The 13,920-nt window shown below is 30.3% G+C and overlaps 1 protein-coding gene across 1 annotated transcript in view; it reads right to left on the bottom strand.

Annotated features, from left to right (window-relative positions):
- Nucleotides 1-1,281: 1,281 nt before the first annotated feature.
- Nucleotides 1,282-13,920, bottom strand: part of LOC143243697 (uncharacterized) — a 43,963-nt gene continuing 31,324 nt past the window's right edge. The window contains exons 2-5 of the mRNA XM_076487350.1: nucleotides 12,982-13,140; nucleotides 11,784-11,927; nucleotides 9,380-9,496; nucleotides 1,282-1,341 (exon numbers count right to left, since the gene is read on the bottom strand). Coding sequence (XP_076343465.1) covers nucleotides 1,282-1,341; nucleotides 9,380-9,496; nucleotides 11,784-11,927; nucleotides 12,982-13,140 — 480 coding nt within the window. The remainder of the gene's footprint in view (nucleotides 1,342-9,379; nucleotides 9,497-11,783; nucleotides 11,928-12,981; nucleotides 13,141-13,920) is intronic.

Genomic DNA, 13,920 nt, shown 5'->3' with positions numbered 1-13,920 from the left:
TGATGTCTTTAATCAGGTTGGAGTTTTCCTGCAGACATAAAACAATCTGTTTAATTCACCTGTCTTACATATCATTTAGTCTGGCCATTTATATTAACTTCATTAAGCAGACGGTATTGATCTATTCAGGTTAACTAGAATGTTCTCTCCAGAATCCTTAATTTTTAAAACAGATGTATTATTTCAGACCCAGAATATACATCCATCTGGTGGTGGTAGGTTGATTTATGTAATTTGAACAAGTGTGGCGAATAAGGCATAGCCATCTCCTCATGTAACTGAACAGTAAACCTACCTGCATGAACCACCATGTCAGTGAACAGAGAGAAGTCTATGTATTTGTTCCCATATCTTTCAGCCATTAACTAAGATGCAGGCTTAAAACAAATTGGGGAAAGATCAAAACATCACACATTTGATGGACTGACTGAAGAAAGAGAGCCCAAGACAGCTTACCCCAAAGTGGTCTCCTGAATAAAGGAAGGTGTGAGAAAAGGTAACTTTAAATTGTCCTCAGAGTGTCCAGGACTGATCTCAATTCTAGAGAACCAGGATATGGGCAAGAGACAAATATTGCCAAAAGAAGTTAAGTAGAAACTAAAAGATTGGAGTAAATGAAAAGAAAACAGACCAATGAAGGTAAGTAATTATAATAGATGTGAGTTTGTTTCTTGGCCAGGAAGAGCTGATTATCATAGAAACAAGTCCTGTGTACAAGATATAAAACTATAAGTAAGGCTACACTTCTAAACCAGTTCTAACAGCTTTTTAAATAGGTATAAAATAAACCAAAATATTAGATTACTTTAGAATTTCAAACATGATTGTTATTACACCATAATTAGATAACAAATACTTGTATCTTAAACTAATTTCCTTTTCACCCAATTAAGACTTGTTAGTTGCAATAAAATGCATGATCTTACCTGCATGATCTTTATGTATTCTGTCCTGTGAATACTTGTATCTTTCAATAGTTTTCTTCTTAGAGAAGCTAAGGATTTCTCCAAGTGATCTCTGTCGACAGAACTCAGCATGTAGATCAACGTCTTCACTACTTCTGTCAGTCTGGGTAAAACAGAATAGAAATTTAAGTTAGATATAGTATTGACAAGAAACCTAAGATACATGGCAACAAAAAGAAATACAAGAACATGATCGTTATTGAAAATCAACCATAAAGTAAAGAATGGAGGGTAAACAAACCTGAACATCTTTAACATGTTTCTGGTATAAAGTTTTAACACAATCTTTAAGTTTCTTTGGGGGTCCTGCAAGACTTCAGCACAGGCATGAAGTTCTGTTCGGGAAGCGTTGCAGCAACAGGTATAGGTTATGGCCCTGATGGAGATGAAAAGCTATTTAATTTATATTTAATCACAAAGGAGATTTTTGAAAATTTATGTGTTATAACAACTGTCACATTACAAGAGCAATCTGTAAGTAATCTTCTTTACAATCCTAGCTGGTCAAATTAATGAACAATGGAGTTACATCCACATAGTATGAATGAGGCAAAGAAGTGTTACCTGACAAAACAGGTATACGGTGTTATAAGGCTATGATAACATCAGAGCATATTAAAATATATTATTAACAGTTTGAAAGTCTTGTTGTCTCATTTCTGTCAAAACAAATTAAACTATATGAACCACACACATATTGTATTACCATTAAATGTGTGAATTTCTTGTTATTCCCATAACTACGACCTAAAACATGATTTTGCACATAACTAAAATATTAACAATCCAGATATGCTTACAGATTAAATATATATCTCACTGAATAAGAAAAATTAGAATCTATAAGCTAAAAGAATGAATACCCCAACTATATAGTGTCTAAGAAAATCTGTATCTAATAATAATAATAAATACACTAACTGTATTAAAAGAAAATCTGTATCTATCACTAAAAATAAAACCTACAGTAACTGGATTGAAAGAAAACCTGTGTCTAAGACTAATAACAGTAATAATAAGTACACTAACTGTGTTGAAAGAACATCTGTGTCAAAGCTTGATAATAATAATAATAGTAAGTACACTAACTGTGTTGAAAGAAATTCTGAATAAGACTTCCAATGATAATAGTAAGTACATCAACTGAATTAAAAGAAAATATGTGTCTAAAACTAATACTAATAACTACACTAATTATATTGAAAGAAAATCTATGTTTAAGACTAATAATATTAATAGTAAGTACACTAACTGTGGTGAAAGAAAATCTGTGTCTATGAAAATAATAATAGTAAGTACATCAACTGTGTTGTAAAAAAATCTGTGTCTAAGACTAATTATAATAATAGTAAGTACATCAACTATGTTGTAAAAAATCTGTGTCTAAGACTAATTATAATAATAGTAAGTACAGCAACTGTGTTGTAAGAAAATCTGTCTAAGACTAATTATAATAATAGTTAGTACATCAACTATGTTGTAAAAAATCTGTGTCTAAGACTAATTATAATAACAGTAAGTACATCAACTGTGTTGTAAGAAAATCTGTGTCTAAGACTAATTATAATAATAGTAAGTACATCAACTGTGTTGTAAGAAAATCTGTGTCTAAGACTAATTATAATAATAGTAAGTACATCAACTGTGTTGTAAGAAAATCTGTGTTTAAGACTAATTATAATAATAGTAAGTACATCAACTGTGTTGTAAAAAAATCTGTGTTTAAGACTAATTATAATAATAGTAAGTACAGCAACGGTGTTGTAAAAAAAGCTGTGTCTAAGACTAATTATAATAATATTAAGTACAGCAACTGTGTTGTAAGAAAATCTGTCTAAGACTAATTATAATAATAGTAAGTAGAGCAACGGTGTTGTAAAAAAATCTGTGTCTAAGACTAATTATAATAATATTAAGTACAGCAACTGTGTTGTAAGAAAATCTGTGTCTAAGACTAATTATAATAATAGTAAGTAGAGCAACGGTGTTGTAAAAACATCTGTGTCTAAGACTAATAAAAATAATGGTAAGTACACTAACTGTGTTGAAAGATAATATGTGTCTAAACTAATAATAATAATTACACTACCTTTGTAGAATGAAAATTAGTGGCAGAGACTAATTATAATAATAGTAAGTACATCAACTGTGTTGTCAAAAAATCTGTGTCTAAGACTAATTATAATAATAGTTAGTACTGCAACTGTGTTGTAAGAAAATCAGTGTCTAAGACTAATTATAATAATAGTGAGTACAGCAATTGTGTTGAAAAAATCTGTGTCTAAGACTAATTATAATAATAGTTAGTACAGCAACTGTATTGTAACAAAATCTGTGTCTAAGACTAATTATAATAAAAGTTAGTACAGCAACTGTGTTGTAAGAAAATCTGTGTCTAAGACTAATTATAATAAAAGTTAGTACATCCACTGTGTTGAAAAAAAACTATGTCTAAGACTAATTATAATAATAGTTAGTACAGCAACTGTGTTGTAAGAAAATCTGTGTCTAAGACTAATTATAATAATAGTTAGTACAGCAACTGTGTTGTAAGAAAATCTGTGTCTAAGACTAATTATAATTATAGTTAGTACAGCAACTGTGTTGTAAGAAAATCTGTGTCTAAGACTAATTATAATAAAAGTTAGTACAGCAACTGTGTTGTAAGAAAATCTGTGTCTAAGACTAATTATAATAAAAGTTAGTACATCCACTGTGTTGAAAAAAAACTATGTCTAAGACTAATTATAATAATAGTTAGTACAGCAACTGTGTTGTAAGAAAACCTGTGTCTAAGACTAATTATAATAATAGTTAGTACAGCAACTGTGTTGTAAGAAAATCTGTGTCTAAGACTAATTATAATTATAGTTAGTACAGCAACTGTGTTGTAAGAAAATCTGTGTCTAAGACTAATTATAATAATAGTAAGTACAGCAACGGTGTTGTAAAAAAATCTGTGTCTAAGACTAATTATAATAATAGTAAGTACAGCAACTGTGTTGTAAAAAAATCTGTGTCTAAGACTAATTATAATAATAGTAAGTACATCAACTGTGTTGTAAAAACATCTGTGTCTAAGACTAATTATAATAATAGTAAGTACATCAACTGTGTTGTAACAAAATCTGTGTCTAAGACTAATTATAATAATAGTTAGTACAGCAACTGTGTTGTAAGAAAATCTGTGTCTAAGACTAATTATAATAATAGTGAGTACAGCAATTGTGTTGAAAAAATCTGTGTCTAAGACTAATTATAATAATAGTTAGTACAGCAACTGTGTTGTAACAAAATCTGTGTCTAAGACTAATTATAATAATAGTTAGTACAGCAACTGTGTTGTAAGAAAATCTGTGTCTAAGACTAATTATAATAATAGTAAGTACAGCAACTGTGTTGTAAGAAAATCTGTGTCTAAGACTAATTATAATAATAGTAAGTACATCAACTGTGTTGTAAGAAAATCTGTGTCTAAGACTAATTATAATAATAGTAAGTACAGCAACTGTGTTGTAAGAAAATCTGTGTCTAAGACTAATTATAATAATAGTTAGTACAGCAACTGTGTTGAAAAAAAAAACTATGTCTAAGACTAATAATATGAGTAAAACCATCAACTGTGTCAAAAGAAAATCTGTGTCTAAGACTAATAAAAATAATGGTAAATACACTAACTATGTTGAAAGATAATATGTGTCTAAACTAATAATAATAATTACACTACCTGTGTTGAATGAAAATTAGTGGCAAAGAATAATTATAATAATAGTAAGTACATCAACTGTGTTGTAAGAAAATCTGTGTCTAAGACTTATTATAATAATAGTTAGTACAGCAACTGTGTTGTAAAAAAATCTGTGTCTAAGACTAATTATAATAGTAGTTAGTACAGCAACTGTGTTGTAAGAAAATCTGTGTCTAAGACTAATTATAATAATAGTTAGTACAGCAACTGTGTTGTAAGAAAATCTGTGTCTAAGACTAATTATAATAATAGTAAGTACATCAACTGTGTTGTAAAAACATCTATGTCTAAGACTAATTATAATAATAGTTACAACAGCAACTGTGTTGTGAGAAAATCTGTGTCTAAGACTAATTATAATAATAGTTAATACAGCAACTGTGTTGTAAGAAAATCTGTGTCTAAGACTAATTATAATAATAGTAAGTACAGCAACTGTGTTGTAAGAAAATCTGTGTCTAAGACTAATTATAATAATAGTTAGTACAGCAACTGTGTTGTAAGAAAATCTGTGTCTAAGACTAATCATAATAATAGTTAGTACCGCAACTGTGTTGTAAGAAAATCTGTGTCTAAGACTAATTATAATAATAGTAAGTACAGCAACTGTGTTGTAAGAAAATCTGTGTCTAAGACTAGTAAAAATAATGGTAAGTACACTAACTGTGTTGAAAGATAATATGTGTCTAAACTAATAATAATAATTACACTACCTGTGTAGAATGAAAATTAGTGGCAAAGACTAATTATAATAAGAACACTAACGGTGTTGAACGAAAATCTGTGTGTAAGACTAATAAAAATAGTAATAAGAACATTAACTGTGTTGAGAGAAAATCTGTCTAAGACTAATAATAATAGTAAGTACATTAATTTTGGTGAAAGATAATCTGTTTCTAAGACTAATAATAACAATAATAGGAAGTACACGAAATGTGTTAAAAGAAAATTTGATTCTAACACTAATAATAATAAGTACACAAACTGAGTAAAAAGAAAATATGTGTCTACAATTAATAATAACATTAAGTACATGAATTGTAGTGAAAGAAAATCTATGTCTAAGACTAATAATAATAGTAAGTACATCAACTGTGTTGTAAGAAAATCTGTAACTAAGTCTAATAAAATTAGTAAGTACATCAACTGCATTCAATGAAATTCTCTATTTATCACTGATAATAAAAATTGCACTAACTGCATTGAAAGAAAATATGTGTCTAAGACTAATAATAATAAGTCTACTAACTATATTGAAAGAAAATCTGTACCTAACACCAATATTAATAATAGTAAGTACATCAACTGTATGGAAAGAAAATCTGTGTCTAAGCCTAATAATAATAGTAAGTGCATCAACTGTGTTCAAAGAAAGCCTGTATGTAACACTAATAATAATAGTAAGAACATCAACTGTGTTGATAGAAAATATGTGTCTGAGACAAATAATAATATGTACACTAACTGCATTAAGAGAAAATCTGTGTCTAATACTACTAATGACAAAACTAAGTACATCAAATATGGTGAAAGAAAATCTGTGTCTAATACTACTAATGACAAAACTAAGTACATCAAATATGGTGAAAGAAAATCTGTGTCTAATACTACTAATGACAAAACTAAGTACATCAAATATGGTGAAAGAAAATCTGTCTAATACTACTAATGACAAAACTAAGTACATCAAATGTGGTGAAAGAAAATCTGTGTCTAATACTACTAATGACAAAACGAAGTACATCAAATATGGTGAAAGAAAATCTGTGTCTAATACTACTAATGACAAAACTAAGTACATCAAATATGGTGAAAGAAAATCTGTGTCTAATACTACTAATGACAAAACTAAGTACATCAAATATGGTGAAAGAAAATCTGTGTCTAATACTACTAATCACAAAACTAAGTACATCAAATATGGTGAAAGAAAATCTGTGTCTAATACTACTAATGACAAAACTAAGTACATCAAATATGGTGAAAGAAAATCTGTGTCTAATACTACTAATGACAAAACTAAGTACATCAAATGTGGTGAAAGAAAATCTGTGTCTAATACTACTAATGACAAAACTAAGTACATCAAATGTGGTGAAAGAAAATCTGTGTCTAATACTACTAATGACAAAACTAAGTACATCAAATGTGGTGAAAGAAAATCTGTGTCTAATACTACTAATGACAAAACTAAGTACATCAAATATGGTGAAAGAAAATCTGTGTCTAATACTACTAATCACAAAACTAAGTACATCAAATATGGTGAAAGAAAATCTGTGTCTAATACTACTAATGACAAAACTAAGTACATCAAATATGGTGAAAGAAAATCTGTGTCTAATACTACTAATGACAAAACTAAGTACATCAAATGTGGTGAAAGAAAATCTGTGTCTAATACTACTAATGACAAAACTAAGTACATCAAATGTGGTGAAAGAAAATCTGTGTCTAATACTACTAATGACAAAACTAAGTACATCAAATGTGGTGAAAGAAAATCTGTGTCTAATACTACTAATGACAAAACTAAGTACATCAAATGTGGTGAAAGAAAATGTGTGTCTAATACTACTAATGACAAAACTAAGTACATCAAATGTGGTGAAAGAAAATCTGTGTCTAATACTACTAATGACAAAACTAAGTACATCAAATGTGGTGAAAGAAAATCTGTGTCTAATACTACTAATGACAAAACTAAGTACATCAAATATGGTGAAAGAAAATCTGTGTCTAATACTGCTAATGACAAAACTAAGTACATCAAATATGGTGAAAGAAAATCTGTGTCTAATACTACTAATGACAAAACTAAGTACATCAAATATGGTGAAAGAAAATCTGTGTCTAATACTACTAATGACAAAACTAAGTACATCAAATATGGTGAAAGAAAATCTGTGTCTAATACTACTAATGACAAAACTAAGTACATCAAATATGGTGAAAGAAAATCTGTGTCTAATACTACTAATGACAAAACTTAGTACATCAAATATGGTGAAAGAAAATCTGTGTCTAATACTACTAATGACAAAACTAAGTACATCAAATGTGGTGAAAGGAAATCTGTGTCTAATACTACTAATGACAAAACTAAGTACATCAAATGTGGTGAAAGAAAATCTGTGTCTAATACTACTAATGACAAAACTAAGTACATCAAATGTGGTGAAAGAAAATCTGTGTCTAATACTACTAATGACAAAACTAAGTACATCAAATGTGGTGAAAGAAAATCTGTGTCTAATACTACTAATGATAAAACTAAGTACATCAAATGTGATGAAAGAAAATCTGTGTCTAATACTACTAATGACAAAACTAAGTACATCAAATGTGGTGAAAGAAAATCTGTGTCTATGACAATTCATGAGAATAGTAAGTACATCAACTGTGTTCAATGAAAATCTCTATCTAAGACTAATAATAAAAAGTACAATAACTGTATTGAAATAACTGTGTGAAACTAATAATAATAATAATAGTAAGTACATCAATTGTGTTGAAAGAAAATCTGTATCTAACACTAATAATAGTAAGTATATGAAGTGTGTTGAAAGAAAACTTGTGTCTAAGAGGAATAATAATAATATGTACACTAACCCTGTTTTAAGAAAATCTGAATATTTAGGTGACAGAACATTAGGATGTTCAGTTTAAAATGAATATTTAGATGACAGAGCACTAGCATCTTTAGTTTAAAATGAATATTTAGATGACAGAGCACTAGCATCTTTAGTTTAAAATGAATATTTAGATAACAGAGCACTAGCATCTTTAGTTTAAAATGAATATTTAGGTGACAGAACACTAGCATATTCAGTTTAAAATGAATATTTGGATGACAGAACACTAGCATATTCAGTTTAAAATGAATATTTAGATGACAGAGCACTAGCATCTTTAGTTTAAAATGAATATTTAGATGACAGAGCACTAGCATCTTTAGTTTAAAATGAATATTTAGATGACAGAGCACTAGCATCTTTTGTTTAAAATGAATATTTAGATGACAGAGCACTAGCATCTTTAGTTTAAAATGAATATTTAGATGACAGAGCACTAGCATCTTTAGTTTAAAATGAATATTTAGATGACAGAGCACTAGCATCTTTTGTTTAAAATGAATATTTAGATGACAGAGCACTAGCATCTTTAGTTTAAAATGAATATTTAGATGACAGAACACTAGCATATTCAGTTTAAAATGAATATTTAGATGACAGAGCACTAGCATCTTTAGTTTAAAATGAATATTTAGATGACAGAGCACTAGCATCTTTAGTTTAAAATGAATATTTAGATAACAGAGCACTAGCATCTTTAGTTTAAAATGAATATTTAGGTGACAGAACACTAGCATATTCAGTTTAAAATGAATATTTGGATGACAGAACACTAGCATATTCAGTTTAAAATGAATATTTAGATGACAGAGCACTAGCATCTTTAGTTTAAAATGAATATTTAGATGACAGAGCACTAGCATCTTTAGTTTAAAATGAATATTTAGATGACAGAGCACTAGCATCTTTTGTTTAAAATGAATATTTAGATGACAGAGCACTAGCATCTTTAGTTTAAAATGAATATTTAGATGACAGAGCACTAGCATCTTTAGTTCAAAATGAATATTTAGATGACAAAAGATTGGCACCTTCAATTTTTCACTTTTCAGTTCCTTTTCCGTAGCCTTCAACTTCTGCTGAAGTTCTGATATGTTGAGCTCTAAGTGTTTGTTGGTTTGGTGAATCTTGGCCAGCTCATGTTCCATCTGAAACTTCTTTTGTGTTAGATCTTAACATAAGGTACTACATGTGTATAAGATATAGAATTTCATGTTTTGTATATTACTGAACCACAATAGCAAGTGTTAAAACAACTAAGGTGATGAATAATAAATGATACACCCGAGATGCAAGTGTAAGAAAAGAAAATTAATCTAAAAAACTCTATCAATCTTTATAAATATCTAATATGTGAAGAATTTTATAATCTTCCTCACGTCTTTTTCCTTTCTAGCAAACAACTTTCTTTAACCATTAGATAAACAGTGGATTGAAATTAGTGGTATCTATAACCTAAAGGATGTACAAACTAGTTGATAAGGTGGAGGATGTACAAACTAGTTGATAAGGTGGCAAGTCATTTTCACCATTCATTTTCACTTGATCATTGTTAACACAAACATATATTCCCATTGTGTACAACACCTAAATAAAGAATGACTGAAAAACCTTGTTACCTTTTGTGTTTTGTGTGTTTGTCAGAAAATTTGTAGAAAAAAATTATGAATCAATATGGGAAAAAAATGATGTACATTTGGAATATGAACCAATTTAGAAGTGATTAGCTTTTTTGTCATGGTCATGAAATTCAAAACAATATCTATCTTTTAACATGAACATTGATTTTTTTACACTACTTTTTCTATATAACTCAGTTAAACATTATTTCATTTTGATGGAAGATGTTGGACAATATTCCTCATTGACTTTCAAAAATAATCTATGAAAATGATGGGCATACAGAGACATTTTCATACTTCTAGAGACCCTCATATGATCAGCATCATTTGGTATGTGTTCTACTGAAAGCCCATCTAGTTTTACTAAAGTTTGGTGGACATACAGAGACATTTTCATACTTCTACAGATCTACATATGATCAGCAGCACTTTGTATGTGCTCTACTGAAAGCTCATCTAGGTTTACTGAAGTTTGTTGGACATACAGAGACATCTCCATACTTCTAGAGACCCTCATATGATCAGCATCAATTGGTATGTGCTCTACTGAAAGCCCATCTAGTTTTACTAAAGTTTGGTGGACACACAGAGACATTTTCATACTTCTACAGATCTACATATGATCAGCAGCACTTTGTATGTGCTCTACTGAAAGCTCATCTAGGTTTACTGAAGTTTGTTGGGCATACAGAGACATCTCCATACTTCTAGAGACCCACATATGATCAGCATCACTTTGTATGTGCTCTACTGAAAGCCCACCTAGTTTTACTAAAGTTTGGTGGACACACAGAGACATTTTCATACTTCTACAGATCTACATATGATCAGCAGCACTTTGTATGTGCTCTACTGAAAGCTCATCTAGGTTTACTGAAGTTTGTTGGACATACAGAGACATCTCCATACTTCTAGAGACCCACATATGATCAGCATCATTTGGTATGTGCTCTACTGAAAGCCCACCTAGTTTTACTAAAGTTTGTTGGACATGCAGAGACATCTCCATACTTTTAGAGACCCTCATATGATCAGCATCACTTTGTATGTGCTCTACTGAAAGCTCATCTAGGTTTACTGAAGTTTGTTGGACATACAGAGACATCTCCATACTTCTAGAGACCCACATATGATCAGCACCGTTTGGTATGTGTTCTACTGAAAGCCCATCTAGTTTTACTAAAGTTTGTTGGACATACAGAGACATCTCCATACTTCTAGAGACCCACATATGATCAGCACCGTTTGGTATGTGCTCTACTGAAAGCCCACCTAGTTTTACTAAAGTTTGTTGGACATACAGAGACATCTCCATACTTCTAGAGACCCACATATGATCAGCATCATTTGGTATGTGCTCTACTGAAAGCCCACCTAGTTTTACTAAAGTTTGGTGGACACACAGAGACATTTTCATACTTCTACAGATCTACATATGATCAGCAGCACTTTGTATGTGCTCTACTGAAAGCTCATCTAGGTTTACTGAAGTTTGTTGGACATACAGAGACATCTCCATACTTCTAGAGACCCACATATGATCAGCATCATTTGGTATGTGCTCTACTGAAAGCCCACTTAGTTTTACTAAAGTTTGTTGGACATACAGAGACATCTCCATACTTTTAGAGACCCTCATATGATCAGTATCATTTGGTATGTGCTCTACTGAAAGCCCACCTAGTTTTACTAAAGTTTGTTGGACATGCAGAGACATCTCCATACTTCTAGAGACCCACATATGATCAGCACCGTTTGGTATGTGCTCTACTGAAAGCCCACCTAGTTTTACTAAGGTTTACAGAACACTCACATCTTTGATTTGTGTCCTCATTCTGTTTATCTCCTCCTCACATGGCTCTACCTGCTGTCTAAGTTCCTGGATTTTAAAATCAAGAACAAATTTAAACTTCTCTAGGTCTTGATTCTTCTTCTTCAAGTCATAAATTCGTTTTTCCTACAAAAAATAATACAAAAAAGAGGCTCATACACATCACAAAAGTAAACAAATGTTTTAGAACAGTGTATGAGAATAAACTGTTTATACAGATAGATAAGGTGAAGTTTTCTTGTGGTGGCACTATGTGACGGCCAATTGTTATACATGACAACATCAAAATAAGTAAATAATAAAAAATATACTATCATTTTATAAGTCAACTACAGCTCCAGCTGTCATTTCAATAATGACATTAATTCACCTCTAGCAATCATTGTAATAATTAAGTTGTTTCACTTCTAGATGTCATTTTAATAATGAAGTTGATTCACTTGTAGCTGTCATTTTAATAATGAAGTTGATGCACTTGTAGCTGTCATTTTAATAATGAAGTTGATTCACTTGTAGCTGTAATTTTAATAATGAAGTTGTCTCACTTCTAGCTGTCATTTTAATAATAATGAATTTGACTCACTTGAGCTATCATTTTAAATGTCAACTTTATCAAGAAACATGTCATTTCAATAAAAAGTTTAGGTAGAATGACCTTTATGCCCTATATACCACAAACAATATTTTACTTTTCTACTTTCCTTAAAGTTAGTGTGTAGACCTTTTTGATATATTTGTTAAATTATAAATCTTGTAATGTTCTATTTCACTTCTTAACTGTTTGATCTGTCTCATTAACATCACGTTTAAAACTATGAATATATTTATTTACTAATCTTATCCTTCTATGAATATTTTCATTAACAAACCTTATCCTGAATTGTTTCATCTCTCTCCTTAACCTCACATTTCATGCTGTGAATATATTTATTAACTAATCTTATCCTTCTATGAATATTTTTCATTAACAAACCTTATCCTGAATTGTTTCATCTCTCTCCTTAACCTCACATTTCATGCTGTGAATATATTTATTAACTAATCTTATCCTTCTATGAATATTTTCATTAACAAACCTTATCCTGAATTGTTTCATCTCTCTCCTTAACCTCATGTTTCAACCTGTGAATATATTTATTAACTAATCTTATCCTTCTATGAATATTTTTCATTAACAAACCTTATCCTGAATTGTTTCATCTCTCTCCTTAACCTCACGTTTCAAGCTGTGAATATCTTTATCCAGGTTTTTTATGATTCCCTGAAGTTTTTGTTGTTCTACATGCTGTCTTTGGATTTCATTCTTGTGTTCTTCAATATCTCTTTGCTGGGATGTAAACTATAGTAAAAGTTGTTTGGTTTATGAGTGTATTTTGCATTTTAGTGAAAGATACAATATACAAGTTTAATATTTTGTGAAAAATAATGGTGGATTTAAAACTTTAACTTTATTAAGAAATACAAAATTACAAAGCATCTTTTTTAATCAAAATAGGAACTTAGTGAATTTACACACTTTTTTTAATGAGAAACAAGATTATTTATGCCACAATGATAAAACTCTGAAGTCCTAAAACTTAACATTTCCTTAAAGCCATTCTCTGCTACTCCTCCATTGTTCAATCTTTTGTCCTATAAAGAATTGTCCAAATGACTGAAAATCTGGTATTCTGTGGGTGAGAGGTCTGGAAAGTTAGGAGGATGAAAAATTGTTATGTGGTATTCTGTGAGTGAGAGGTCTATAGAGTAAAGAGGATGAGGCAATGTTAAGTGGTATTTATTCTATAAGCAAGAGGTCTGTAGAGTAAGGAGGATGAGACAGTGTTATGTGGTATTTACTCTATCAGCAAGAGGTCTGTAGAGTAAGGAGGATGAGGCAGTGTTATGTGGTATTTATTGTGTCAGCAAGAGGTCTGTAGAGTAAGGAGGATGAGGCAGTGTTATGTGGTATTTATTCTATCAGCAAGAGGTCTGTAGAGTAAGGAGGATGAGACAGTGTTATGTGGTATCTATTCTATCAGCAAGAGTTCTGTAGAGTAAGGTGGATGAGGCAGTGTTATGTGGTATTTATTCTATCAGCAAGAGGTCTGTAGAGTAAGGAGGATGAGGCATTGTTATG

This window comes from Tachypleus tridentatus, unplaced genomic scaffold, assembly GCF_004210375.1.
Source record: "Tachypleus tridentatus isolate NWPU-2018 unplaced genomic scaffold, ASM421037v1 tig00012518_pilon, whole genome shotgun sequence".
Classification (NCBI taxonomy): Eukaryota; Metazoa; Arthropoda; class Merostomata; order Xiphosura; family Limulidae; genus Tachypleus; species Tachypleus tridentatus.
The sequence above is the reverse complement of the archived record's forward strand: the minus strand, read 5'-3'. Positions and strand labels throughout refer to the sequence as shown.